Source organism: Populus nigra, chromosome 1 (genome assembly GCF_951802175.1).
Source record: "Populus nigra chromosome 1, ddPopNigr1.1, whole genome shotgun sequence".
Lineage (NCBI taxonomy): Eukaryota > Viridiplantae > Streptophyta > Magnoliopsida > Malpighiales > Salicaceae > Populus > Populus nigra.
This window is the reverse complement of record NC_084852.1, coordinates 48,871,452-48,898,010: the sequence shown is the minus strand read 5'-3', so window position 1 is coordinate 48,898,010 and position 26,559 is coordinate 48,871,452. Positions and strand designations below refer to the sequence as shown.

At 32.8% G+C, this 26,559-nt stretch overlaps 4 protein-coding genes across 13 annotated transcripts; 3 read left to right on the top strand and 1 right to left on the bottom strand.

Moving 5' to 3' along the window:
- Positions 1 to 340: 340 nt before the first annotated feature.
- On the top strand, positions 341 to 3,790 carry LOC133699555 (AP2-like ethylene-responsive transcription factor PLT2). Its single transcript, XM_062123263.1, has 10 exons — positions 341 to 618; positions 732 to 942; positions 1,064 to 1,439; positions 1,560 to 1,642; positions 1,764 to 1,772; positions 1,868 to 1,956; positions 2,046 to 2,119; positions 2,260 to 2,310; positions 2,401 to 2,477; positions 2,619 to 3,790. Exons 2-10 carry the CDS (start codon positions 804 to 806, stop codon positions 3,356 to 3,358), a joined length of 1,638 nt encoding a protein of 545 aa, XP_061979247.1. The 5' UTR covers positions 341 to 618; positions 732 to 803; the 3' UTR covers positions 3,359 to 3,790.
- A 1,875-nt stretch (positions 3,791 to 5,665) lies between these two features.
- LOC133688723 (uncharacterized) lies at positions 5,666 to 7,594 on the top strand. Of its 5 annotated transcripts, none has more exons than XM_062108330.1 (3): positions 5,678 to 5,780; positions 6,369 to 6,517; positions 6,716 to 7,594. In XM_062108330.1, the coding sequence occupies exon 3, from the start codon at positions 6,734 to 6,736 to the stop codon at positions 7,289 to 7,291; it is 558 nt and encodes a 185-aa protein (XP_061964314.1). In that variant the 5' UTR covers positions 5,678 to 5,780; positions 6,369 to 6,517; positions 6,716 to 6,733; the 3' UTR covers positions 7,292 to 7,594. The 5 variants fall into 5 exon arrangements, with proteins under 5 accessions (XP_061964305.1, XP_061964314.1, XP_061964297.1 ...); XM_062108313.1 differs by having other exon boundaries at positions 6,369 to 6,531; XM_062108337.1 differs by lacking the exon at positions 6,369 to 6,517 and adding an exon at positions 6,189 to 6,281 and having other exon boundaries at positions 5,699 to 5,780.
- A 1,308-nt stretch (positions 7,595 to 8,902) lies between these two features.
- On the bottom strand, positions 8,903 to 11,502 carry LOC133688873 (zinc finger A20 and AN1 domain-containing stress-associated protein 8-like). Of its 2 annotated transcripts, none has more exons than XM_062108905.1 (3): positions 11,403 to 11,502; positions 11,220 to 11,281; positions 8,903 to 9,810 (listed from the first exon to the last, which is right to left on the bottom strand). In XM_062108905.1, the coding sequence occupies exon 3, from the start codon at positions 9,796 to 9,798 to the stop codon at positions 9,280 to 9,282; it is 519 nt and encodes a 172-aa protein (XP_061964889.1). In that variant the 5' UTR covers positions 9,799 to 9,810; positions 11,220 to 11,281; positions 11,403 to 11,502; the 3' UTR covers positions 8,903 to 9,279. The 2 variants fall into 2 exon arrangements, with proteins under 2 accessions (XP_061964889.1, XP_061965605.1); XM_062109621.1 differs by having other exon boundaries at positions 11,220 to 11,284; positions 11,403 to 11,496.
- Positions 11,503 to 18,647: 7,145 nt separating this feature from the next.
- LOC133691067 (serine/threonine-protein kinase Nek6-like) lies at positions 18,648 to 23,272 on the top strand. Of its 5 annotated transcripts, none has more exons than XM_062111416.1 (14): positions 18,648 to 18,730; positions 19,115 to 19,356; positions 20,124 to 20,190; positions 20,300 to 20,365; positions 20,501 to 20,547; positions 20,843 to 20,888; positions 20,995 to 21,075; positions 21,156 to 21,198; positions 21,284 to 21,333; positions 21,478 to 21,559; positions 21,651 to 21,700; positions 21,793 to 21,866; positions 21,952 to 22,003; positions 22,084 to 23,272. In XM_062111416.1, the coding sequence occupies exons 2-14, from the start codon at positions 19,238 to 19,240 to the stop codon at positions 23,005 to 23,007; spliced, it is 1,701 nt and encodes a 566-aa protein (XP_061967400.1). In that variant the 5' UTR covers positions 18,648 to 18,730; positions 19,115 to 19,237; the 3' UTR covers positions 23,008 to 23,272. The 5 variants fall into 5 exon arrangements, with proteins under 5 accessions (XP_061967400.1, XP_061967407.1, XP_061967393.1 ...); XM_062111423.1 differs by having other exon boundaries at positions 18,672 to 18,730; positions 19,150 to 19,356; XM_062111409.1 differs by lacking the exon at positions 18,648 to 18,730 and adding an exon at positions 18,746 to 18,955.
- The last annotated feature ends 3,287 nt before the right edge of the window (positions 23,273 to 26,559 follow it).

Here is a 26,559-nt window from a genome sequence, read left to right as displayed (position 1 = left end):
GGGAATGCTGGGCTTTGGGGAGTCATATATCGCATTGAACGAGGTCGACGAGAGTTCCAATAACTTAACCAAGTGGGGGTGTGAAAGATTTTTATAAAGAGTCAAGGGAGGTATTGATTGGATTTTTCCAGTTGGATTTGTGGGTTTGTTTCAATACAAAGACTGATGATCAGAGAAGCTCTAGCTAGATCAAATTTATATTTTAATATTTAGAACAATTTTTATAAAAAAAAAATAGTTGTAGTTGGAGTTTCATAGGATACACTCGTGTCCTATGTAGATTTTGTAATATTATAGTGTGAATTGGTTTTGAAGTGTTGGAAAATGGTGCTGAGAGTCTTACCGCTTAGAATGGCCATTACAAAAGGGGTGAGAAAGGAACAACTTGGTTGATTTGTGTGTCTTCTGTGTGTGTGAGAGAGAGGAAACAAAGAAAGACTCTTGCATTTTAAGTACTTAATTTGTATCTTTCTCAAAATTCTTTCTTTTCAGCCTCTCCTCCTCCCTTCTCTTCTCTCATGGTCCCAAACATACATCTTCATTTAGGTCAAAAGTTTAGGAAAGAAAGAGTGTGTGAGAGAGACAGCAGTGTTGCAAACCCTAGATACTTATATATAGGTAAACATATAGCTGCAAAGATTTGATGGCTTCTCTCATGTGCTTTCTTTAATTTTTCTTGCTCAAAAGTTATGTTTTGAAGTTGTCTTTGTGTTATGTTCTGTTACATGCAGGAGGTTTTGAGTTTTTGAAGTGCAAGCAAGTTTACCCTTGAGATCATTAATTTTCAAAGAATTTTGGGATCCATGAATTCTAACAACTGGCTTTCATTTCCTCTTTCTCCTACTCATCCTACCTTGCCTGCCCATCTACATGCATCTCACCCTCATCAATTCTCTCTAGGATTAGTCAATGATAATATGGAAAACCCATTTCAAACTCAAGGTACAACTCTTATAACAATTTCCTCTTCTTCTTTTTCTTAATTAGAGAATTATTAGTTATTTATAATTTCCTATTCACTTTCTCTGTTTATATATACGTATGTTTTTTTTGTTTCCTTTAGAGTGGAATCTTCTTAACACTCAAGGCAACAATGAAGTGCCAAAGGTTGCAGATTTTCTTGGTGTAAGTAAATCTGAGAATCAATCAGATCTCGTAGCCTTCAATGAAATTCAAGCCAATGATTCTGAGTATCTCTTTTCAAGCAATAGTCTGTTGCCAGTCCAAAATGCTGTGGTAGCCGCCAGTACTAACTACGAATTTCAAGAAAATTCTAGCAATTTGCAGTCATTAACCTTGTCTATGGGCAGTGCTAGTGGTAAGGGTTCTAAATGTGAAACCAGTGGTGATAATAGTACTAATTCTGTCGAAGCAGCTGCTCCAAGAAGGACTTTGGATACATTTGGTCAAAGAACATCCATCTATCGTGGTGTAACAAGGTTGACACGACTAGTAGTTCTGAATTGGTTTCATCTTTTATTGTTTCTCTTCTTTAAATCTTGATGATCAGTTACATTTTGGGGTTTTGAATTAATGGGTAGTTTTTGTGGCATATGTAGGCATCGATGGACAGGAAGGTATGAAGCTCATTTATGGGATAATAGTTGCAGAAGAGAAGGTCAATCCAGGAAAGGAAGACAAGGTACACAATGTTCATTGATCTTCTAGCTAGGGTTTATAAATTTTAGTTGTGTCCTAATTTACATGGTACTAACTGTTTCTCTTTATTTCCATGCCTGCCTTTGGTTCCATCATTCTTGCAGTCTATTTAGGTGGGTAAAGTTCACTTCTCATGATAGTTTTTGTTGAGAATTTTTTTACACGTGATAGCTAAGCCTATCCTCTGTTAACTTCTTAACGAGCTCAGGTGGCTATGACAAAGAAGACAAGGCTGCTAGGGCTTATGATCTTGCTGCACTTAAGTACTGGGGAACATCGACCACTACCAATTTTCCTGTAAGTTTTTTCTAGTAAAAAAAACCACTGACAAGATGCATGGTTTTCATGAATGCATGCCAACTTTTTCCTTGATTTTCCTTTTGTAGATCAGCAACTATGAGAAAGAACTAGAGGACATGAAGAACATGACCAGACAAGAATTTGTGGCCTCCATTAGAAGGTAAGTGATAGCTACTGCAAATTGGCACCAGGATGATTACATTTTCAAAAAAAAAAATTATCTTATGCATAGGATTACAAGTTTGAAGTAGCATTACCATCACAGCTAGCCCTAATTGTTTTCTTGTTGTTAAATCACAGGAAGAGTAGTGGCTTCTCTAGGGGTGCATCCATGTATCGTGGAGTCACAAGGTACCACATTTAACATCCCCCCCCCCCCCCCTCTTCTCCCTTCACTCTCCCCATTTCTGATCTCTCTTGCGTATGAATATCATTGATTAGGCATCACCAACATGGAAGATGGCAAGCAAGAATTGGTAGAGTTGCAGGAAACAAAGATCTCTACTTGGGAACTTTTAGTAAGTCATTTTTGTCTCCATGCACATTGATTAGAAAACATTCTTTTGCTTTCTACATCTTATGGGAAGCTCAATTTTTTTCAAACATTTATTTTAATGAAATAAAGAAGTGAGACGAAGCATAATTTTAATTCTATGCAGGCACTGAGGAGGAGGCTGCAGAAGCTTATGACATAGCAGCAATAAAGTTTAGAGGGCTTAATGCAGTGACTAATTTTGACATGAATCGATATGATGTGAAAAGCATTCTTGAGAGCAACAGTTTGCCAATTGGAGGAGGGGCAGCCAAACGGCTAAAGGAGGCTCAAGCAATCGAATCGTCACAAAAACGAGAAGAAATGATTGCTCTTGGATCAAGTTATCCATATGGATCAACTTCAAGCTCTAGTCGACAACAAGCTTACTCTCTAATGCAGAAACCATTTGAGCAAACTCAACCTTTACTTACTCTACAAAATCAAGACATTTCTCAGTACACTCAAGATTCTTCATTTCAGCAAAATTACCTTCAAACACAGCTTCATTTGCACCAGCTATCTGCAGGGTCTAATTTCCTGCATAATAACCAATCAAGCCAAAATCCTCAGTATTACAACAGCTATATCCAAAACAATCCCGCTTTGCTTCATGGATTGTGGAACATGGGTTCTTCATCATCTCTAATGGAGAATAATGGCAGTTCTAGTGGGAGTTATAGTACTGTAGGTTATCTGGGAAATGGGTTGGGAATGGCTACCAATTCAACAGGGTCTAATGCAGTTGCTGAGGAACTTCCACTTGTTAAGGTAGATTATGATATGCCTTCTGGTGGCTATGGAAGTTGGTCTGGGGAATCAGTTCAGGGATCCAACCCAGGTGTTTTTACAATGTGGAATGAGTGATCAGATATTGGAAATGGAAAAAAAAAAAGTTTATGATCAGGAGATGGGAGTAATTAAAGGAGTATGCATGCATGCATGCATGCATGATGGGGGACAATATATTTGACTATGCTTTCTTTATGTTTGATTAAGCCATAGGAGTTGATTTTTAAAAGCAAAACCCTCAAGAGGGAATGTAAAACCCTAGCTAGGGCTTTCTTTGATAAGTTGACAATCTTCTTTCAACTTAATTTGTTGGTATAACTGCTTATTTTTCTTGAAAGAGGAAATTAATGTAGCTAAGGTTAATTTTAACTGGAACTGACTTGACCCAAAATGTGATTTACTGGGCTAGTTTATACTTTTCATGTCAATTGTTTTTGGGTCAAGTATGACACAGATTTTGTATTGTACTAAATATCCATAAATCTTCTAACGATATCTATGATTTTTTCCGGTTCAATGGTTTTGTTTATTTCTTTATCTCTTTACAAACAATGTGGATAACTGTTAGGGGTGAGTAAAAAAATCAAAAAATCAAGAAAACCAGGAAAAAAATAAAAAAAAAACTGAATTGTGAAAAAAAATAATTATACCGATTAAAATTTTGAAAAAATCAAACCGAACCCAAACCGAAAAAAACCAGAAAAAAACCAAGCCAAACCAAAAAAATCGATCCAAACCGGTTTAAACCGATTTTTGTCCTAAAAAACAAACCGAACCAAAACCGGTCAGTTTGAACCGGTTTAGGTTCGGTTTCAGTTTTTTTAAAAAAAAAATTGGTTTGATTATTTTTTTGATAAAAACTGAACCGAACCGAAAAAAAATCACCTTTAATAACTGTTATTAAATCCAACATAGTCCGGTAATGGGTCGATCCAAACTGGTTGATTCAAGATTTAATACAGGTCAGGTTTCATAATGAACTAAATAGAAGTTGACATGATTAAATTTCATTAACCTATATGGATTTATTAATGACTTAATTAAAATTTGAGTGGAATTAATTAATTTAACTTTAATATTTTTTAAAATAATAACATTTTAATTTTTTAAAATTTTTTTAAAATAATAATATTTTAAATAAATCAAATCAACCAAAATTGTTGTAGCTAGATTAAAACTGGGCCTTGAACCGGTGACTAGTCAAGCTGGGGATATTTATACTTACCCTACCCTTTTCCTTTCCCAAAATTTAATTTTAATGGTATTTATTTCAACTATCTAGTTAGCACAACAATCATTAGTTTTAGTTGTTGCCTCTCTCTAATTTCCTAGAAGGAACATATATACTTCAGGCCCTTCACAGACCTTTCCTGGCTGGCTGAGATACGTTTTTTTTGTATTGCTATAATAATTATTTTATAAAATATTTTTTGTTTAAAAAATTTTTAAAATAATATATTTTTTATTTTTTAAAATTCATTTTTAATATTAACATATTAAAACAATATAACAACACTAAAAAATAATTTTAAAAATATTTAAATTTTAAATAAACAGTGTTTTAACTTCAATAGTAAATATTAAAAAAATATTTAAATTTTGATGGTGGTCCATGGTCAATTAGTAATATTGACTTCTTATTTTTTAAAAAGACAAAATTCACTAAAATTTGAAAGTAAAAACACTATTGGACACAAATTTCTTTTTTTTTTTATAGCAGTCCAATATGATTTGATTTCTTTTTCCACTAATATTAGTTTTTAACTTGACAATTATTTTCATGTATATCTTAGGTTAAACAGCTATGATATTTTCCCATCAACTCCTTTGTAACAAGACTTTATATTTTTTTATGAGTTTAAAGTAAATTGTTTATATATACAATTAATGAGTAATTTAGCTAATATTAGTTTTCTTTTCTTTTCTTGAATTAATCTGAGCTTAACCCCAAGTTAATTAGGACGTTACAAATCAGGCGGATTAACAAAAAATAAATTAAAGGTTAAAATAATATTTTATAAAAAAATCAAAAATAAATTAATAATTTTTTTACCACAAGTCAACCTATATTTTTTACAGGTTATATCAAATAAAATGTTTTTATTTATTGTGAAACTTGACTCCATTAAGGCTTTAGATCAACTTATTAAGCTTGAGTTTTTATAATAATAATAATAATTTTCTGTGTTTTAATTAAAAAAAAATTGGCAGCCTCCTTCAAATATTTTTTTTAGGTTTAAAGAAAAAATCGAACTTCTTCTCCAATCCACTTCCTAATCTATGGATTAAAAAAAATAGAAAAAGAAAATCTGTTTCTACTTTGTTAGCAAGGGTAAGATTGTCTTAAAGGTACAACAATCACATGCTGCAAGGTACTCCATAGACACATTACACCGCCATCACTTTACTATATTTTGTCAAATTTCACGACCTTTTCCAGCCTCCATCTCTCTTTGAGATCTTCACAGCTCTCCATCATCGTAGTTTTCTCTTCAAGGTCCGTGATTTCACCTCTAAATCTCTTCTTTAGCATCTTCTCTGAAATGGGTTGTCTTTTAAATCTCTGAGTTTCATTGATTTTTCTGTTATAATTAGCGCTGACTTTAGATAGATCAAATCTACAAATTCCCATATATTGATGTACTTACATGTGTTTGCGTGAATTGTTTCTTGGAATGATCTTTAGGGCATGATTGTCAATTGGTTGTGACTTTCTTAGAGCTGTATTGGTAATTGTTTGAGGAAAATAACAGCTTTGATTGGATTTGGTGCTTTAAATTGTGTTTTAGAATGTAATTGAAAGACAGGTTTTGAATATCTGCTTGGCCCTTTTTTGGGATTTTATTGCCTTGGCCATCTCATTAACTAGTGGTTTTGTTTTGTTTTGTTCTGTTCTGTCCCATAGTCATAGGAATGATGGGTTCTTGGATTTTCTTTGAGATGGATGCAGTTTCAAGAAAAAAGAAAAGGCTTATTTTCCTATATTCTTGATAAATTGGTAATCAGTTACCAGTAATTGTGCATTAATTTTTGCTCTGGAAATAACCATGATCTTTTTGGTGGATTTCTTGTTTACATAAGCCAGGATGATTAAACATTGTGAGCAATGGTGCGTGTAAACGATTCTTGTTGAATGGACATTCGTCATTCTGATGTTCTTACATCATTGCATTTTGTAATGCACTAGTTAATCATTAACCCGGAAAACAAGCTATAGATGATGCTTTATTCCTGGTGAGCAAAAGGAGGTTAGAATGGAAGCTTTTAAACAGGGAAGCGATGTATTTTTTTTGCCTGGGCTTGACTTCTTGGTCATCTTTTTGTCCAGAATTTGTTATCTTATGAATGATGATCTGAATTAATCATGAAAAAATAATGTTATCCTTCCCTTTGTGAAAATGTGCTTACCAATTTTTTTATTCTTTAATGAAGAGCACCAGTTGAAACAGCATGGTGAAAGCATACGGACAGGAGCATGTTTACAAGCACCCATGGGAGAGGGTAACATCTGCATCTTGGCGCAAGTTTTCAGACCCCGAGAACAAGCGAACTCTATCCCATATCGTTGAGGTTGATACTTTAAACCATAAGCTGGATCCTGAATCTGGGAAGCTTTACATGACTCGTGCCATTACTGTCCATGCTCCTGGACCTTGGTTTGTCCGCAAAATCATTGGTCAGGATATCTGCCACTGTGTTGAATCAACAGTTGTTGACGCCCGAACTAAGTCAATGCAACTTACCACTTGCAACATCAGTCTCCAGAAGTTCCTAGAAGTGGAGGAGAAGATCCGCTACGATCCTCACCCAGATAATCCAAATGAGTGGACAGTGTGTCGACAGGAGACTAGCATACGGATTAAGCCACTGTCGGCACTGGCATCAATGGCAGAGAAGGTTGAGCAAAAATGTGCTGAGAAGTTCATGCAGAATAGTGCCAAGGGTCGAGAGGTTATGGAGAGAATGTGCAAGTATCTGGAAGCTGAATCTAGAGGCATTGCCATGTAATCTGGCTTTCTCATGATTGCGATTTCCCATTATTGGCTCATCAGGCTATGAAGCCTTTTAGAATAGAAAATACCAAGACCTTAGAGTAGCAAATAACTGAAGTGCCTGTATAATATCAAGGGTTATTCCTGAATCCTTTATGGATGATGTGCAAATTTTGTAGTTAAATTAAGTTTGGAGACGGTTTGTGCGTTCTTCTTTCATTCACCAACAATAACCTCATATTGAAAGGAGGGGAAGCGTTGAATGTCATACTATTCCTGAGATGTCACATAATCCATCATACCAAAACTTCCCGTGTTATATGCAGCTTTCCCTCCACTTTTCCTTGATTTGCATCAAAGAACTTGCTGAAAAAGGAGATTTTTATTGAATGAGTACCAGGTTTATTTTTACATGCCGTTATGCTATCAGGATTAAGCTCAATATCTGCACTGGAGATTTGATCGTCAGAGTGAGAAGCTGAGAACTGATGAATGGATTCTCTCTCCATGGTGTTTATAAGATTGGATTTGCCATTTGTGTGTGGTCCATGCGTGTAGAGTTGAGGTCCTGGTTGCGTATTTGCTTGTCAAAAATATTTTTGAATTAATATTTTTTTTTTATTTTTAAATCATTTTGATGTGCTAATATAAAAATAATTATTTTAAAATAAAAAATATATTATTTTAATATATTTACTAGTGAAAAACACTTTAAAAACTAACCGAAATATTTTTTTTTTGCCTTATTTAGAAGTGTGGTATATGTTTTTGTTTTTTAATGTTTTTTTAAAAAAAAATTTAAATTTTTTTTATTTTTTAATATTAACATATTAAAATAATTAAAAAAACATTAAAAAATTAATTTAATATATTTATAGAACAAATACATTTTAGAAACACACTCGTTAGCGGTTGCAAAACTCAATGAAAAACAGGCAAGCGTTGCTCACTCCTGGATTACTTGTTTGTAGGGACCTCTTCTGTCATTCTTGAATCTTGAACGAAGGTAATCCACAACGAAAGAGAAGAAATTCTGAATGTTGTGTTCTATGATGGTGCTCTACACGCCTGCCTTAGCTTTTACATGGTAAATAACCTAAATGGTAAATGGGTTTGAATTCAGAGGGTGAATTCTGTGAATATACTTTTTGGGTATGAAATTATGAATGACCAGAAAAGGACCAAATCTTAGCAAGCGGAGCTCGAAGAACCCTGTAAATTCAAATAACCCATCAGTCCTGTCTTTAGAGAAAACTGAGCCAGTAGGCGAGTGACAGCATTGGTGCAGGAAAAATCAACGGGATTTAGAAAGATGACACTTTTCATATTGGCATATCTTCTGATGAGAGAAAAAATTTGATGAAGTATAGAAAGATAATCACGTTTATTTTTGTATTTTAAAAATATTTTAAAATTTTTATTTTTTTTATTTTTTTTTTAAATTAATATTATTTTAATATTTTTAGATTTATTTTGACATGAAAAATAATTTTTAAAAAATAAATAAATATTATTTTATAACATTTCTAAGTAAAAAAAAACTTTAAAAAATAATAATACCAGAATACCTCTAATTTGAAATTAAACAGCTGTCGCAACCACACTATAAAAATAAAAGGGATTCAGGGACGCAAATAATGCCATCAAAACCATAATTGAAATTTACAAAGGTCCAAATGAGCGTCCATGGACGGCCTCCACAACATCCAGAAATGGTTTCAGATAAATGGCATATGAAACAGGATGGCACGCTACAAACTTAACCATGACAGAGTTCTTCAAACCACCATAGATCAAGACTTAAAACATTGGGGCCAACATACAAACTCTCGGCAGTCACAAGATATGGAGTTCTTCATACTGCCGAGTTGTCCTAAACTGTCCTTCTCCCCAAAGATGACAATTAAAAGAGGGCACCTGATTCGATACTCGGCCAACTCAGAAGCCCCAAAGATGAAAATGTGCATCATATTTCAGAACATGAAACTTCATTCCATCAGATACTTAGATTTTATCAAGCTTCTCTGCCTTGACAACAGGGTTGGCTTTTGCTATTGCTTCACGGGCAGCAGAACGATAATCAAATGGGCAGTCATGTTTATCTGAGTAGCGATGAGATGCACAGAAGAGGCTACCGCATCGACACTTGAACCCTGTTAAACCAACTCTTTTCTTGCAAGAGGTGCACCGGTTTGGACCCTCCTTCGGCTTTGCCTCAACCCTCTCCCCTGAGCCTGAAGCACAGGATGGCTGCACAGTGATGGTCTCAGGCTCCACTGCATTGTTTTGGACATCAATGATGTCAGCAATAACAGGTTCAAAAACATTGCTGCTTGATGATCCATTCACAATACTTCCAATAGATGACGCAGCAAGATTAGCCTGCTCCTGTTTTAACAGCATATCCTTGTGGCACTTTGAACACATGTTCATAGTAGCTGCACTTCCAAAGAAGCCACAATTGTTAGTACACAAAATAGGACCTTCTGGAGGAGCTTGGCATCCTGTCTCGTCATGGTCCATCCTTCACCTTTCCTGCACAACAACTAGATGATCAATATAAGCAGAAGATAAATGTAAAAGAAACAAAAATTCACTTTAATATAATCAGAAGATAAGAATGCATATTCAGGCGCCAGATACATGCAAAAGCGATGGTAGACATACAACTATGTTCCCTGCCAAAGGTATTATACCCTTCCCTACCAAAACATTATTTCTGATACCATACTAGAAGGAGCATAAAATTTTAAAACGGCCTTTCCTTTTCCAAAATGATCTACCCAAGACAAATCCTTCTCTGAAACTAGTTTTCAAACTGAAGCATGGTCACACAATGATTAAGACCAATGGCCAAAGCCCATCTAACAATAAAAGCCATCTGTTACTCTCATGCAAGACTATTTCTCCAACAAAAACAACAAAACTTCCTACATAAAGATATTTAACCAGAATACCGAAATGAAACTAAACAATTCAAACTAGTTTTGGATTTATACATGCAAAGTTTCCTTGTTAGTCTAGTGAGCAAAGTGAAATTATTTACATATCAGATATTGATTATTTATCTCTGCTTTAAACTTTTAAGCAATATAATCCAGCCACATTACCCAAATATGAGGGTTTCATAGCATAATGCCAAAATGTTTTGAGAAAAGAAAAGTAGAACAAAGAAAACACAGCACTTCCTTTTGACAGAAGCAAATTCAATGTTCCATAGTTTGAATATTTAATTCTCAGTCTGCCTTTAGCTTCCTTGACAACAGATACCAAATGCATACAAGTGATACAAAATTCATAAACTAATGGCTGATAATATCTTCCTCAAGATAGATTCTAACAATTCTTTCGTGTTCGAACCTACATCAAACATCATTCAATGAAAATTTCATATACCAGTATGCACATAAATGGGAAACCAGCTGAGATTGCAACACAATTCAATTCTCAAGCAACTGAAAACGATTTTCAAAAAATACCATACCCTAATAAACAGCCGTAAACCACATGCATACAAGTGACAAAAGGAAATAAAGACCCTACTTTCAAACTTTTCCTACAAATCTTCAACCACATCCAAAGTATTAACCAAACTATACCAAAATATCCAAACGTCTCAGAAACCTCAACTTCAATCATCCGAAACACAAAAAAATACATATCCTCATTTAAACACACTCGAAATTAAAAAAAAAAAAAACTGACTCTTTTAGCCCTTTTGACCATTGAAATAACAGATTGTATCATCAATATCTAACAAAGATCTTAACTTTATCATGTTTTTCCTTCATCATATCAAAACCCATAAAATCACACATGCCCATAATCCCATAATTGTAAAACCAAAAAGAAATAAAAAGGCTACCAGCAACAAATATATGCATGTACATGCTCATGGATACCCCATATGCATGTATCCATGCATGTCATGTATAAAGTCTAACCTGGTTAAACAAGAAACGATTCCTTTGAGCCGATCTTAGCTCAAAACTCCATAAAAAAATTCCTGCTTTTGTCAAATGAAACGAAACAAATAAGCAAATATTAAATAAATAAATATGAACACAACAAATTAATTAAAACACAAAGCAAAATAAATCAAAACCCAGAAATCAAAAGGTGCTAACCTTGCAAGAAATGGACCAGATCACCCAGAGAAGAGAGAGAGCCAAGCCAAAAGGAGAGGGGAGAGAGGGATGTGTTTATTTTTTTGGCTTTCTCTCTCTATTTTTGTTTTATATAATTTTGATTCTCAATAATTTTTCTTTGATTTTAAAAAAGGTAAACTACATTTCATTCCCTAGAGAATCACTACTATCTTACTTTGATCTATATGGTTTGAAATTTCTTATTGTCAGCTAGTTACTATATTTAATGAAAGAAATCACACCAGTTAAGAACATGCTGGAATCGGGATTAAAAAATGATGTAAAAAGGAAACTAAGTCAAGAACTTTATTTGTTATTGTTTCTTTATAATTTTTTCAAAAAATTATAAACTAATTATACATCAGGACACACACACATATATATAGATATATTATTATTTTTATATTATAGTTTCCAAAAATTCACACTAATTATAGCAAATAAAATCTTACTATGAATGACTTTAAAACTTGTTGAAATTTGTCTAAAATAATATTAAATATAAAAGACTTTCATTAATTTAAAAAAATGCATGTGTTATATAAAATATATTTTTTTATGGAATTCCTCCATGGATAGAGTAAGAAAAATTGAAAATAATAATCATATAAGATGAGAAAAAAGTTAATAATTTAAGAAAAAAAATCATTAAGAAATAAAAAATCCAGAGCTTGGTTTGAAAGGAGCTTTACTTTGAACCAATTTTTTTCTACCTATATATAACAATGTTTTAGTTTTTTAAATTATAATTCTAATTGACTAATTAATTTATGAGTTAATTTATTAAATTCATGATTTAAGTTTTGAACCAGATGAACCCCCAAGTTAAATCTTATAGTTATGAAAAGATGTAAAATATATATATATATATATATATATATATATATATATATATATATATATATATATATAATGAGAGGCAAGAAAAAAAAAGTAGAAAAGGTTGCAGATAAAGAGACTCAAGTGTCATCTATAACATATTAATCATGATAGAGGTTGATTGAAATCTTCTAAAAAAACATAGGATTATATTATAAAATAAATGGGTCTAAATGAGATACTTCTAAATCTATAAGGGCTAAAATATAGTTTTCCATTTTTAGGAACAAAAATATATAATAATAATAATAATAATAATAATAATAATAAATAAATAAATAAAGGCTTCTCTCTGCCAGCCAACCGAACCATCTTTACTGACAAGGGGGTTACGTGTTAACACTTTACTGGATGCGTGTGTACCTTTCCAGGTTTCCTGTTTTGTCCTTTTGATTCCAACTAATTAACGGCTTTTGCCATTTTTTAATGAGAGACACTTTGGCTCTGCGGTTGAACCCGCGTTTGATCAAATTTTAAATTATTTTTTTTGTTAAAATTGAGTGCGGTTTATATTTTTTGAATCGTTTTGATATGCTAATGTCAAAAATAATTTTTAAAAAATAAAAAAATATCATTAACATATATTTTAATACAAAAAATTATTTAAAAAGCAACCACTGTCGACTGCCACAAACGCTCGGAGAGTTGTTAACTTCACCTGCCAGTTGTTATGTACTGTGTAGGGCAGGGAGGTGCCTGACGACGACATGACATACAAGAAAATGACATGTCGTTGCTGTTGTGCCTGCTAATCCATCCAAAATGTGGCTTTTCAGATTCTTATGGTAATTAATTAAGGGTTTGGGACCTAATTATAAGACCTGACTCAATGCATCAAGGGAGGTCTCTTTGATGGCCTGCCAGCCAAGGATTTGTTCGGAGTGGGGAGCCGGTGTAAAATTTCAAAAAAAAATTATTGATATGATGTTAATTTATATATATATTTTTTAAAAAAAGCCAAAAATTAAATTTATTAGAGTGGATTTTCCTCACAAGTAACCTGAGTTTTGGAAGTGATCAACTTCCAAGTTAGAGTTTATAATCATGGTTGTGACATTTTTTAAAGATGCTACTTTTATGCTTATTTTGTTGACTCTTTAATTAAATATATATATATATATATATATACTTTTAAGTTAATTTATTTACTTTAATTAAAAAAATATTTTTAAATTAAGTTTTAAATAAACTATCCTTAATGTTATTTGGTAAATCCTAAATTCTCAAGTAAGAAGTCAATGAATAAATAATAACAATAATAATAATAATAATAAGTGTATAGCTATAACAGTCACTTCTTGGATTTAATTGACCTTGTGCTTTATAAAAATAATAATTGCAAAGACCTTTTGGTCTGAATTGCTTCTTTCATGTTCTTCAATGCTCATCTCGCCATGTCAGGTTTGAATTTATAATTATTTGGATGGAGACCTTTTGGTCTTGAGGATCCTTTGCTTTAACCTTGAAAATTTGATTTGAAATCAATATTTTGAAGCTATCACTAGAATATAAAATTAATTGCTTTTTTTTTCTTTCAATTAACAAAGTCACCTATCACCCATAGTTTATTAATCTTGAATTGGTCCGGTAGGTTAATTTGATAGTTGAATCAATCTAAATATGATAAAAAATCAGAATAAGCAAAAACCTGACAAGACTCAGTTTACCTGGGCGATTCTGCAAAACCTGGTTGAGACCTGAGTTTTTTTTTTAAATGTGTTTTTTCTTCTAACTAAAGACCCTTTTTTTATATATATTTTAGTTGGTTGTTAACCATTTTCAAAATTCATTATATAAATACTAGAAGAATGTTTTATTTTTTAAATGTGAGATTTGAAATCCTGTAGTATGTATATTTTATGTTCACAAGAAAAAAAATTGTTGGAAAGTAGTTTTCTTTTGGAAAGTAATTCCAGAAAAGTTAATTATTTTCTGATGTTTGGTAGTGTAATAGAAAATATAAGAAAACATTTTCCAGTGTTTTGTTATGTCATGGAAAATGAGCTGGAAAATAACTTATTAATGTTTTATTTTTCTCAAGTTTATTAAAATAATAAGGAACAAATCTTACAAATTAAAAAGTTGAATAAGAATGAAATTGAAAAAAAATATAATTTCATAAATTATCTCAAATAAAATAAATTGTAATCAAAATAATAGAGATCAAATCTAAAAAAAAAGATGAAGAAATTAAAATAATAATAATTAACATTTCATAAATTATTTCAAATAAAATAAGTAACAATCAAAACTAAATTTGATAGGTAAAAAATTTCAATAAAAAATGATAAGAAAAAAAGAAATAATAATTATAAAAATAAGGACCAAAGTTAATATAAAAATTAAATTTTAAGAGATGGAATTAAAAAATAAATATTCAAAACAAAATACATATAGCAATAAAAAGTTTAAGGACCAAATTTGATATAATCAGCAAATAATATGACATTTCTAAATTTTTCACAACTTTCAGAAAGTGTTTTTCGTCTAAATTTTTCAGGAAAACACTTTCCTGGAAATCAAGCCAAATTTTTCTTTGACTGGAAAGTATTTTTTATTGATCAATTTTTTTAATGGCAAACAAACACATGAAAGTTTGAAAAATGGTTTCCTGGAAAGTGAATTCCAGGAAACAAACATAGCTAAAAGAACAACATACTAACATGGTATTTTTTTTCAATGTGGGCTACAAAACCTTTTGAAATAATATTTTAAATTTTATTATTTATAACAAGAATATCATATATTCACATGGATTCTTTCTTAATTTTTTCATATTAAATATTAAAACTTTTAATATATTTTTAATTTTTTTGAATTAACCCGAATCAATCTGTGTAACCCGGAACTCAGCTCCTTAGCCGGGTCAACCTCCAGGTTAGATCTGATAACTATGCCATGAATAAGAGATTTTTTGTTTTCGCTGGAAGCATAGTTATAAAACTAGGTTGAGCTCATAAACCTTGTTGTGCGTTAGATTGGTTGGCTCCTATTTATTGGGTTTATTTGTAAAAGTTTTCAAAACAATATTGTGTTGGATAAAATTAAAAAAATAAAATAATATTATTTTAAATAAAAAGAAATTATAAATTTTCACTTCAGCAAAATACTGGATTGATTTATTGAGTTACCAGGTAAATGATTTAAAATCAAATCCATCCCAGATCAGATCTTGAATTATAAAATTAACCCGTCGAACAATATAAATTTAACAACGATGATACGAAGATAAAAAAGAAATGGTGGTTGTCAGAGCTCAGAGCACAAAGAACAATTGTTTTTTTCTTTTTCTTTTTTCCTTTTCTTTTATTTCTGGATAAAATCAAGGGGCTGTAATAAAAGCAGGAGGATAACACACAAGCAGAGTTGGACCAGAAACAGTACTTTACCACACAAGTTGATTCTCCAAGGCAGGAGGAGATTTCCCCATTTGCAAGATTACTTTTGAGTGCTGTGTTTTTGGCTGGCTTACAAAGGAGCAAGGCGCCAGATATTGTTTGAAACGCATGCGGGCCTCTTCCGATGACCAAATCATGCTTTCTTCCGGGCTCTTCTTTTTTTCACTTGGGTAGGTGTGCGGCTGCTTTCCTTTTTTACATTACTCCTCCTTTTTATTTATTTATTTATTTTTATCAAAACCAAGGTCATGTTAGATGTATAATTAGAGTAAAATCTTAGGGTAAGTTTGCTAGTGGGGTAGGATACAGTGAAAACCGTGATTTGTGTCCACTAGAATTTTAAAAATATTTGACTAATAAATTCGTACCATAATTTGGTACTAGTTTATAAATTTTTTTAGATCTATTTTTTAAAATTATAATTATAAAAACTAACACAGTATCAAATATGTTTTAAAATATTTTATGAATTTATCATTTTAAAAATAAATAATCAATTCAAGATTGAATTAGAAAAGAATTGAATCTCAATATATGATGGTTGATCTGATAATAAATTCTTAGAATTTCATATGATTTTAGAATTAGATTTTATAAGAATAATCTTACGTCTTGTTCTTGAAATTTCTGGATGGTATTGTTATGCTATTGACTAAAACCTAGACTATCTTTCATAAAATCTTCTTGAATATGATGTTAGAAAACTGGACTTGGAAATTTCAACTTCATAATTATAAGAAAAAAAATCAACTTCAACATGTGATTTGTGGAGTCACGAGCATATTATTGTCAAATTCAATTGGCGGTCTAACTTAGAAAAGGGCATGGGGTCCCTAGGCAGCGAGTAGATATGATGGGTCATCAGGTCGATTGGGATTTATCATCTATCTCCAAAACAACATTATTTTAGTTTTTTTTAAAAAAAAAACACAAATCCTTGATTTTAACTTGGTCACTTTTGTTCGAGTTATAGAATAAATATGTAAAATTCACCTTAGTTCGAGTTATAGAATAAATATGTAAAATTCACCTTAGTTTTGTCGAGGTAATCTTAAAATCAATTCAATTAAAGCTTGACTCGTATTAAATTCTATGTCATGAGTTTGCTAGGTCAACCTGTCAAGTAGATCTAGTTTAATAATCATGTTGATATTTGTTTGTAATTTAATTTTGAGTGAAAACTAGACTTGGTGCTCGCGCTTTGTTGCAGGGCTAGATTATTTTTTGTGCAAAAAAATACATCATATTTTATTGTACGCGCAGCTCAAAATATATGGACGCTTTCCTCGTATTTATTTTTTGTTTTTTTAGCTGAAAGCATTTGACTCTAGTTTTAATTTTTTTAAGGGTATTTTAGTTGTTTCGTTGTGTTTTTTAATTGTTTATTGTATTTTATTTTATATTTGATCAAATATCAAATTACCTCTCAGTTGACATTAGAATAACAAAAACATCAATTGTGCAAATTAGAAAATGTTCCTTAAGGTTAATTTTTTTTTTTTGCTTTCAAATATATTTTAAACATTTAAATCCAACTAAGATGAGAAAATATTTATATGTCACCGGTCAATTCAATTTGGTAATGAGAAACAAGTTTTATGAGTATTTGAGATTATGGTGCAAAGTGTTTTTCAAAATAGTTTTTCGCTTAAGAATATATCAAAATAATTTTTTTAGTTTTTATTTTTATTTTTAACCTTAACATATCAAAACCACCATAAAATACTAAAAAAATAACAAATTTAATACATTTTAAAGCCAAAAGTACTCTTAAAAAAATATTTAAAAGCAAAATTAGAAGCTATGCTAAATACCCTGAAAGGACTTCAATAACTTTAATAGCAACTATTAAGTTTTTTGGATGAATAAATAAAATCATCATTAAATTGTTTTAACAAATTATATTTTTAAATGTATAGCTACAATGTTTTTCTAATATCTGAACTTCTTAAAACACAATAACCTTGAAAACTTTGAGCACAACTAAAAAATTCAATTTAATATATTTTAAAGTTAAAAATATTTTTAAAAAATATTTAAAAGCAGCCCTAGAACTAGAATCTATACTAAATACTCCAAAAAAAGACTTCCATGTATATTAAAACAAGGTATAGTGATGCCAAATACCAAGAAATTATTATACAAAAGAAAAATATTCAGAGTCCAACTTTATAATTAGATTTCAGTTGCTTGGTGGGTATGGTCTGGCCATCCAGCTTTCACCTTCCTCGTAATGATTAGCTATGGCCCTACCAAATGGACGAAGAAATTACAACCTTGAATTGATGTCTGAAGAATTTGTCAAAAAAAGAGATTTTTCTGTCCATAAAAGCCATTAAAAACTGTGTAAATAATGCACCATCGGTGGAAGAGAAAATAGACAAGACATCTTGTACTGTCCCAAGTCAAAAAAAAAAAAAAATCGAGGTATATAGTAATTCAATTGAAATAGCAATTGTTTTTTATTATTTTTTATTTAAAAATATATTAGTATAATATTTCATTTTTTTTAAAATTTATTTTTAATTTCATCGCATTAAAACCATCTAAACCTATAAAATATTAATTTGACACAAAAAATTCAAAAACATTTTTTGAACATGAAAACAAATATATTTTTAGTATTAAATTTACCTCCAAATAAATTTTATCTCCGAATAATCTTGATTTTTTATAATTTCATAACATAGAACGTGAAGTTCCATGTGAAATGATGTTTCTTATAATATTAAAGGTGTAATCTGATGAAATCTATCATCAAATATGTATTTGAAATTTGAAAAATAAAATTGATACAAAAATCTATTTTTTTAAAATAATATATAAATAATATTTGGTTACTATCCTGAAATTAAAAAAAAAAACATAAAAACAAAAAAAAAATATATTTTTTACCTTCTATTGTACTTCGGTCATTATCACCCACCACATATGGCAGTAATGATATGTAGGGAATCCCAAAATGCAAGTAATGCTAAACTGCTAAGCTTTCCTATCTATTTCAAAACTGTGGTTGGCACACCTGTCACAGTAGGAAACTAACCTCTGCCCTTTTTTTTCCTTCTTTCCTTTGCTTTTGCCTCAAATTTGCTCTTTCTTTTGAATTTAAAATTAGTATTCAAAATGCTCAGTTTCTTTCCTTAATCTTGTAATATCTTTTCATCCCTTCACATTTTTCTTGAGTTTGGATGACAAGTCAAAGAATTCTGCTTCTTTAGCTATATTTTTTATGGGGTGATTCTTGAATAGTTATATGTATGTGTAAATGAAGAATTTATCGCACTTTGTCTTCATGTTTGCTGCATGATTCCTGTTTGTGATCTCTGAACCACACAACTTTTACTGTGACATTGTTCTCTGCAAACAGTTAATGTTTCTGTTGTGGTCTTGAATTCAATTTAATGGTTTTTGTAGCCATATAATACAATGGCTTGCTTGACATGAACCAGTCAATGAGGAGCACCCCTTGGAGAGGCTAGTGGATAAGTGGATATATAGCTGAAAGGTCTGTTACTTCTCTGAGCTTTGAAGTTAATCATGGAGACTAAGAACAAAGAAATGGTATCTAAGATGGACGATTATGAAGTTATAGAGCAAATTGGAAGAGGAACTTTTGGTGCTGCATTTCTTGTTCTTCATAAATTTGAGAATAAGAGGTAAAAAAAAATCTCTCCCAACTCTTCTTCTCTTCCCAATTTCTTCAGGTTTTTGTATAGGATGTGTTTGCACTTCAGCTTAGATATCATGTCTACTTGTACTTAGGAAGGGGTCAGTAGAAGAGCTCTCCCTCGCAAGTTAGGGGAAGGGGTAGGACTCAATTTGAGTCCTGTCTTGCTACACTAAGAACCAGCAAAGAGAGAGAGAGAGAGGAGGAGGAGGTAGTTGGGAAGGATAAAGGACTAGAATTGATTTTTTTGACCTAATATTATGCAAGCTTTTCTCTCTAAACTAGAGAGCTGAATGTTACTGAGGATTCTTTAGGAGGGTTAATAAATGCCAAATAAAGTTCTTAGCACTGTCCTTTGAGTGATAATTGAAAGGATCGGTTTCTTGTTTATGAAGTTGTGATTAGGCCCACATATGCCATTTATTTCCTCCTGCTGTTATTGTTACAGAATCAATATGCTTTTGCCATATACAGCTGTTTTCAGAAACCTGACATGACATTGATCCAGCTTAGCCAAGTTATTTTGGAAGATTTAGGCAGTGTGTGGTTAATATTCTGGAACAAAAACACGGGGATAGTTGGGACAGAAAAGACATATCTTCTTTGTATTTTCCGTCACTTTATTTTTATATCTTCCTCTTTGTTGCTTCAACCGAATACGTTTTTTTTTTTTGGTTGTAAAACACAAACCAAACTGTCAGGAAATTAATTTTGGTTTCAGCACATTTTTAAACGAAATCTATCTGTATTCTTTAGGTATGTGTTGAAGAAGATTCGTTTGGCTAAACAAACAGAAAAATTCAAGCAAACTGCTTATCAAGAGGTAATTAGCCTCCAGAAAACTGTTTAATTCATCAATTACTTCACTCTGCTATTATGTTCATGCATTGAATTGAGGAGTATAACTTAGCTACTATTGGTATATGCTGCAGATGAATTTGATATCAAAGCTTAATAACCCATACATTGTGCAGTACAAAGATTCATGGGTGGAGAAGGTAGCTTTTAGCAATCTGTTCTTGTTTGCTCATGTGGTTTTACCTCACAATTGAGGAAAAAAAGACAATTTATTGAGAAAATCATCTATCCCAATAACAAAAATAGTATCTTCACTCTCTGCATATATGTTTCAGGAATCCTATGTATGCATTGTAACAAGTTATTGTGAGGGAGGAGACATGTAAGTTAATTCAGTATAAAATTTTGAGTTCAATCTTGAACTGGCATGCAGGATACCATCTATTTCTAAGTGCAGTTGAGACTGTGTGGATGCTTGGATCCCCACCATCCATGCACTGCACGCACGGTTGGCTCCCATGGCACGTGCACTGCATTGAAGGTGGGGATCTGCATGGTCAGGACTGCACAAAGTATTCCCCTTGCCAATAACATCTCACCATTGCTGCTGGCTTAATTTTTCAAGGCAACCATGTTGATATTTTATCCATTTGTTTATCTGATATTTGATTTTACAGGGCTCAAATGATAAAGAAAGCTAGAGGGACATATCTTCCTGAAGAGGTAATGGACATATGAAATTTCTGCAATAAACTTAAGTCCTTTAAGACAATTTTGTTTCTCATGTTAGTTTTGCATCTATTGCAATTATTTTCCTACTCTACTCCAGATGCTCTGCAGATGGCTGACGCAGCTGTTGCTTGCTGTGGACTATCTCCATTCTAATCGTGTCTTGCACAGAGATTTGAAAGTATGCATCAGTAGCAATTCTCATTTGAAAAAAATTTGTTCCTGATATCATTCTGATATGAATATACTCTCTAATGCCAGTGCTCCAACATATTCCTCGCGAAAGATGGCAACATCCAGCTAGGTGAGGATGCAAATACACAGAACTCTTTTACATTTTATTTGCTTCGATTGTACAGAAACTGTATTATCTCACAGTACATGTCCAGGTGACTTTGGACTTGCAAAATTGTTGAACAAGGAGGATCTTGCATCCACGGTAATGATTCAATTGTCGATTCGGTCTGATTGTGATGTGTTCCTATATATTGTTAATTCTGGCATTGGTGACACAACAAGGAGGATCATTTGTTTAGCTGAATTTCCTGGAAAACGCTACTAATGCTGCTTGTTATTTCTGTAGATTGTAGGCACTCCGAACTATATGTGTCCAGAACTTCTTGCAGACATACCTTATGGCTACAAATCGGACATTTGGTCTCTAGGTAACGAAAACCCTGTTATATGTTTATGCATTAATTTTCCAGCCTGCTAGCATGGAATCTCTTTAAATCACATTTTGCTATAATTTTACAGGTTGCTGCATGTTTGAGATTGCTGCACATCAACCTGCATTTAGAGCTTCTGTACGTGTCACGTCGGCATTGTTCAGACAAAAATTGAACAAGTTTTTTTAGTCCTGATGAAGGTCAATAACTTTTACAATGTTTATGAACAGGATATGGCTGGACTGATTAACAAGATAAATCGCTCCTCAATTTCTCCACTCCCAACTGCCTATTCCTCCACATTGTACGTGATATTCTCTGCAACCTCCCAATGCATATGCACTATATAAGGAAAATACAACTGAATAGGTTGGCTTTTTTATCTCCAGAAAACAATTGATCAAAACCATGCTGCGGAAGAGCCCAGAGCATAGACCAACAGTGAGTCTGAGTTGCCCTTGCTCCTTCTCTTCTCTTGATCAGAAAATGATTTTTATTAATGTTTGCATTTCCACAACTAGGCTGCAGAGTTGTTGAGGCACCCCCATCTACAACCATATCTTGCTCAATGCCAAAATCTATCTCCTGTTTTTCTCCCTGTGATGTCCGAATACAGCTGCACGGATAAACCAAAAGGAACCCGATTACCTAACATGTCTAGTGTTCACAAGAATGCCATAGCGTTGAAAGCAAGTCCATCAAAGGAGTGCAAATGTTTTAACCAGGAAAAAGTTGGTGCTTTTGCACAAAGAGTAGCAGCAAATGATTCGCCAAAAAGTGCAGAACAAACTGAAAAGGTCAACTCAGGAACCAGTTCAGCAAGTATTGCAAGGACTCACCATGATGAAGAGAAACAAGAAATTGCTTCTGAGAAGTCACAAATAGTTCAAGAGAAGCTCCGTGGAGTTGGCCAAGATGGCATGGAATGTAAAAGTGCTAGTTCAGGGAATAGCAAAAGAATGGAAAAGCTGTCTGCGGATTCAACTGGCTATGTTGGTCTTGCTGGTTACAAAAAGGCATCAGCATTGGCGATGGATGACCAAACTAGACATGATCTTGAATTGGAACCCGAATTCTGCAAACCCCCAACAGTAACAGACATGAAATCAACACCAAGTAAATCGAAACCACCTCACGGAAACGGAGATAGACAAAAGGAATTGAATAGATCCCCTAGTGACATCTCATCAGTGAGTTCACTGACTTCTCTACATGGTGATGAAACAAAGATTAATTGGAATCCTCAGAGCCTGCAAAGAGCAGATGCTCTGGAATCACTACTAGAGATTTGTGCAACTTTGGTTAGACAGGAAAGGTATGAGGAGCTAGCAGGTGTACTAAGACCTTTCAGTGAAGAAGCTGTATCATCAAGAGAAACAGCAATTTGGTTGACAAAGAGCCTCATGAAACTTCACAAAAAAGGCAATGGAGCAGCTCAGCAATGAAATTTCTGATAATTCAACTAGCTAATTCGACTTGATCTGATATGGAGAGTGTATAAAATAGGCTGTCAAATTTCTTGTTCTGGCTGCTGATAAGGCTCATTAAGGAGTTCTTCATGAACTACTCTGAGAAGCAGAAACCATAATCCATGCACATTGTGCTTGCATACCAAACTAGCTAGTTTATACCTTCCAACTTATCATGATTGGTTCTGGTCTCATGTAAGATAAGACCATTGAACTTAATTTCAATATTTGCTTGTTTGAAGTTTTGGTTATTCCAAGACAAGAAAGATATATATGCTTAAATTTATTCCAAGGCTTAGGCTACCATACCCAAGCCCAACTTCTACCAAGGTTTATGGACTCGGATATGGAAGCCTGAGCTTACTATCTAGGCACATACCTAGCACCCTCGTGAGCTTGGGTTTTGGGTCTAAACAATATGCTTGGATTTATTTTTCAACTCCAATAGGCTGAGGTATCTTACCCAAGCTAACCCACCACTCCTTTAGAAAAATTTATTAAGATTCCATGTAGGACCCTTAGTATTATATATTAATCCAATACATATTATTTTAAATTATAATACAGCTTAAAATATCACAATGATCAAATTAAAAAATGGATTGATTTGGTTTTTTTAGTGCAATAACACCACTCTTCTTGAAGGGGATTAACTTGGTTTCTCTAGAGCAATATCCCAACAATCTTTAAGGGGTAGGTATGAGATCTTCCAATTGCAATGACACATTTTCCAAGTGATGTCTAAGCTCCTCTTACCAATTCACCAAGGGTTGATCTTAAATCTCATATTCTCTAGTGCACTCTTAGACTGTTATATTCTCTAGGTGATGTCTAAAGGCTTCTCATCAATTCACCAGGAATTGATCTCAAATCCCATATTCTCCAGTGCAGTCTCGGACTAACACATTCTCTAGGTAATGATTAAAAGCATCTTACCAATTTGTCAAAGGTTAATATCAGATCCTTCATTCTCTCGTACAGTCTCGGATTAGCATATTCTTTAGGTGATGTCAAAGGGTCTCTCAACAATTCACTAGGGATTGATCTTGGATCCCCTGCCTCTCCAATATAGTCTCGGACTGACATTACTTTCCAGTAGGGGGCTTTCATGTCCTATACCATCCTAGGGAGGTCATATACCTCTTATACTCCATTGACCACTTTTTAGTGGAGGGCTCTAATGCCTCATATCATCCTAGAAAGGCCATATACCTTTTACACTCCAATGTGACCACTCTTCAAAGGATGAACTTGGTCTCTCTAGTGCAATAACACGACCCTCTATGGACCCGTCCTCTCCTCCCCTTAGAAGTTTTTTTCTAAAGTATGGGCATTGACATGGGCACATCTCCTCAATCATTTAGAAAATTTTCTAAGTATGAGTGTCGACATGGATCCTTTCGCTATCTATTTAGAAAATCTTTCAAGTATAGGCTTACACTTCATGAGTTCCCCTTTACATACTTAGATTTTTTTTTCATCTATAGCGCATGCTCCTCCATACAGGCTCTTTGGTATATTACTCGGGGTTTTCACCTCTGTTCTCATATAAAGAAAGTACGATGAACTTGTCATGATAACTTGATATTTTTACAAGTCCTTGCGAATTAATACCACAGGAATTTGAGGAGCTACTGATGGATCCAAATTTATTAGGCCTAAAAAAGCCCAAAAGACCTCAAAAAGGTCCAAAAACATCTCAATTGGCTCGGGCTATCATGCTTGAGCCCAACTTTAACTAATATGCATATGTTAGGCGTATGACCAAGCTCGGGCATGGAATCTTGAGCCCACCATTTGGACGTATGCCCAACATACTAGGCATGACATGCCTAGCCTTGCTGGGCTTGCACCCAACATCCCCGTGAGCTCGGGCTACCATGCCCAAGCCCAAGCCCAACATATTTGGGTCCATGTAGAGTGTCTGGATCCATTTTTCATCTCTAATGGGCTTCGACACTTTGCCCGAGCCCACTACTCCCTTAGTTTTTTTAGGACCCCATATAGGTCTCTTAGTGTTTTATATTAATCTAATACGTATTATTTTAAGTATAATACAACTCAAAATATCACAAAGATGAAATTACACTTCAGCCCCTACTCATCATAAAATGACAAAACTCATGAGTTATAAATATACCATGAATCCTTTAAACTCAAGGTTCACAATATTTTCATTCATAACACTTTCAACATTCATATTTTCAGAGTCTATCTTCTAAAATATCATTGCACTTCCTCCCTCTACAAAGTTGTTAACTTAAACACAGGAGAGTATATCCATTAAAGAGGATCTTTTATAGGTATAAATTATCAGCCACGTTGGTTTCCATACCTACTAATAGCTGCCAACTGTACATTTTATCCATTTTTGTATGTATCCATTTTATCATTGATCAATAAAATTTTTCAATGCACAGGACGTCAAGAAGTTCAAAGCAAACTGAAAAAAAAAGAAGTCCAAGCAAGGTATTGCTTTGGAGTAGGGGTGAGCAAAAAAACCAAAAAATCAAGAAAATAAAAAAAACTTAAAAAACCGAACCGTGAAAAAAAACCGATTAAAATTTTGAAAAAACCGATTGGTTCGGTTTAGTTTTGATTTTATAAGCCTAAAACCAAAAAAACCGAACCGAACCCAAACAAAAAAAACGAGCAAAATCGAAAAAAACCGAGCTAAAACCAAGCCAAACTAAAAAAACCAAGACAAACCGGTTTTTATCCTAAAAAATCAAACCTAACCGAACTAAAACCGGCTGGTTTTAACCTATTTTGTTTTTTTTTTTATAAAAAAATTTGGTTTAATTATTTTTTTAATAAAAATATAATCAAACAAAAAATGATTACTTCTATTCCGAGCACTGCTAAACAACATGAAAGAAACAGCACCAACCGGAACCAGGTCAGTCCTTCTTTGGGGCCAGCAAAATCCTGGGCTAAAATGCCGTGTTGCAATTCCTGCCATGCCACTTTTCCTAGTGGCATGAATCATTCCTCATTGCTCCATCCGCAGGTAATCATTTTTTTTGTTGCAGAAAATTGTGAAGGTTTTTTTTTTGTTGCTTTCGTTGGACCATCGAGTTGTTTCTTTATCACCAAAAGTTTTCTAGGGGTTTGTTACACGCTTTTCCAAAACTTATTGTAGAGTAATTAACCAGAATTTTGCATTGTAGTTGAAGTAAAAAGAATATCAATTAACGTGAGATCATCCACATCTAACTTAATTCTATTTAATTCATATTTAATTCAATAATTAAATTCTTGTCTATATATTAGTAACTACTATTACAAGATAAGCCTTACTCGACTTGACTTGGATATGATCAATTAAAGCATGATTTTTTTTAAAAAAAATATAGATTATCAACTTAACTCAATTCATCTAATTTTTAATCTAAATCCCTGTTTATCTATGTGATAATGGTGTGTTTAAACTCTGTTTAACTTGGAAAAAAAATATTTTTATGTTTTTTCAAGCTAAATACAATTTAAATCGCATGAACAATTGTAACCTAAATTTCGAACCGGGTC

Bases quoted from the DNA above. Each gene is read 5' to 3' on its own strand.
- LOC133699555 (XM_062123263.1), top strand. From the start codon at position 804: ATGAATTCTAACAACTGGCTTTCATTTCCTCTTTCTCCTACTCATCCT. The intron at 1,440-1,559 runs GTTGACACGACT...TGGCATATGTAG, and splicing joins ATCTATCGTGGTGTAACAAG to GCATCGATGGACAGGAAGGT. The intron at 2,311-2,400 runs GTACCACATTTA...ATCATTGATTAG, and splicing joins ATGTATCGTGGAGTCACAAG to GCATCACCAACATGGAAGAT.
- LOC133688723 (XM_062108321.1), top strand. From the start codon at position 6,734: ATGGTGAAAGCATACGGACAGGAGCATGTTTACAAGCACCCATGGGAG.
- LOC133688873 (XM_062108905.1), bottom strand. From the start codon at position 9,798: ATGGACCATGACGAGACAGGATGCCAAGCTCCTCCAGAAGGTCCTATT.
- LOC133691067 (XM_062111416.1), top strand. From the start codon at position 19,238: ATGGAGACTAAGAACAAAGAAATGGTATCTAAGATGGACGATTATGAA. The intron at 20,366-20,500 runs GTAGCTTTTAGC...TATATGTTTCAG, and splicing joins AAGATTCATGGGTGGAGAAG to GAATCCTATGTATGCATTGT. The intron at 21,867-21,951 runs GTACGTGATATT...TTTTATCTCCAG, and splicing joins ACTGCCTATTCCTCCACATT to AAAACAATTGATCAAAACCA.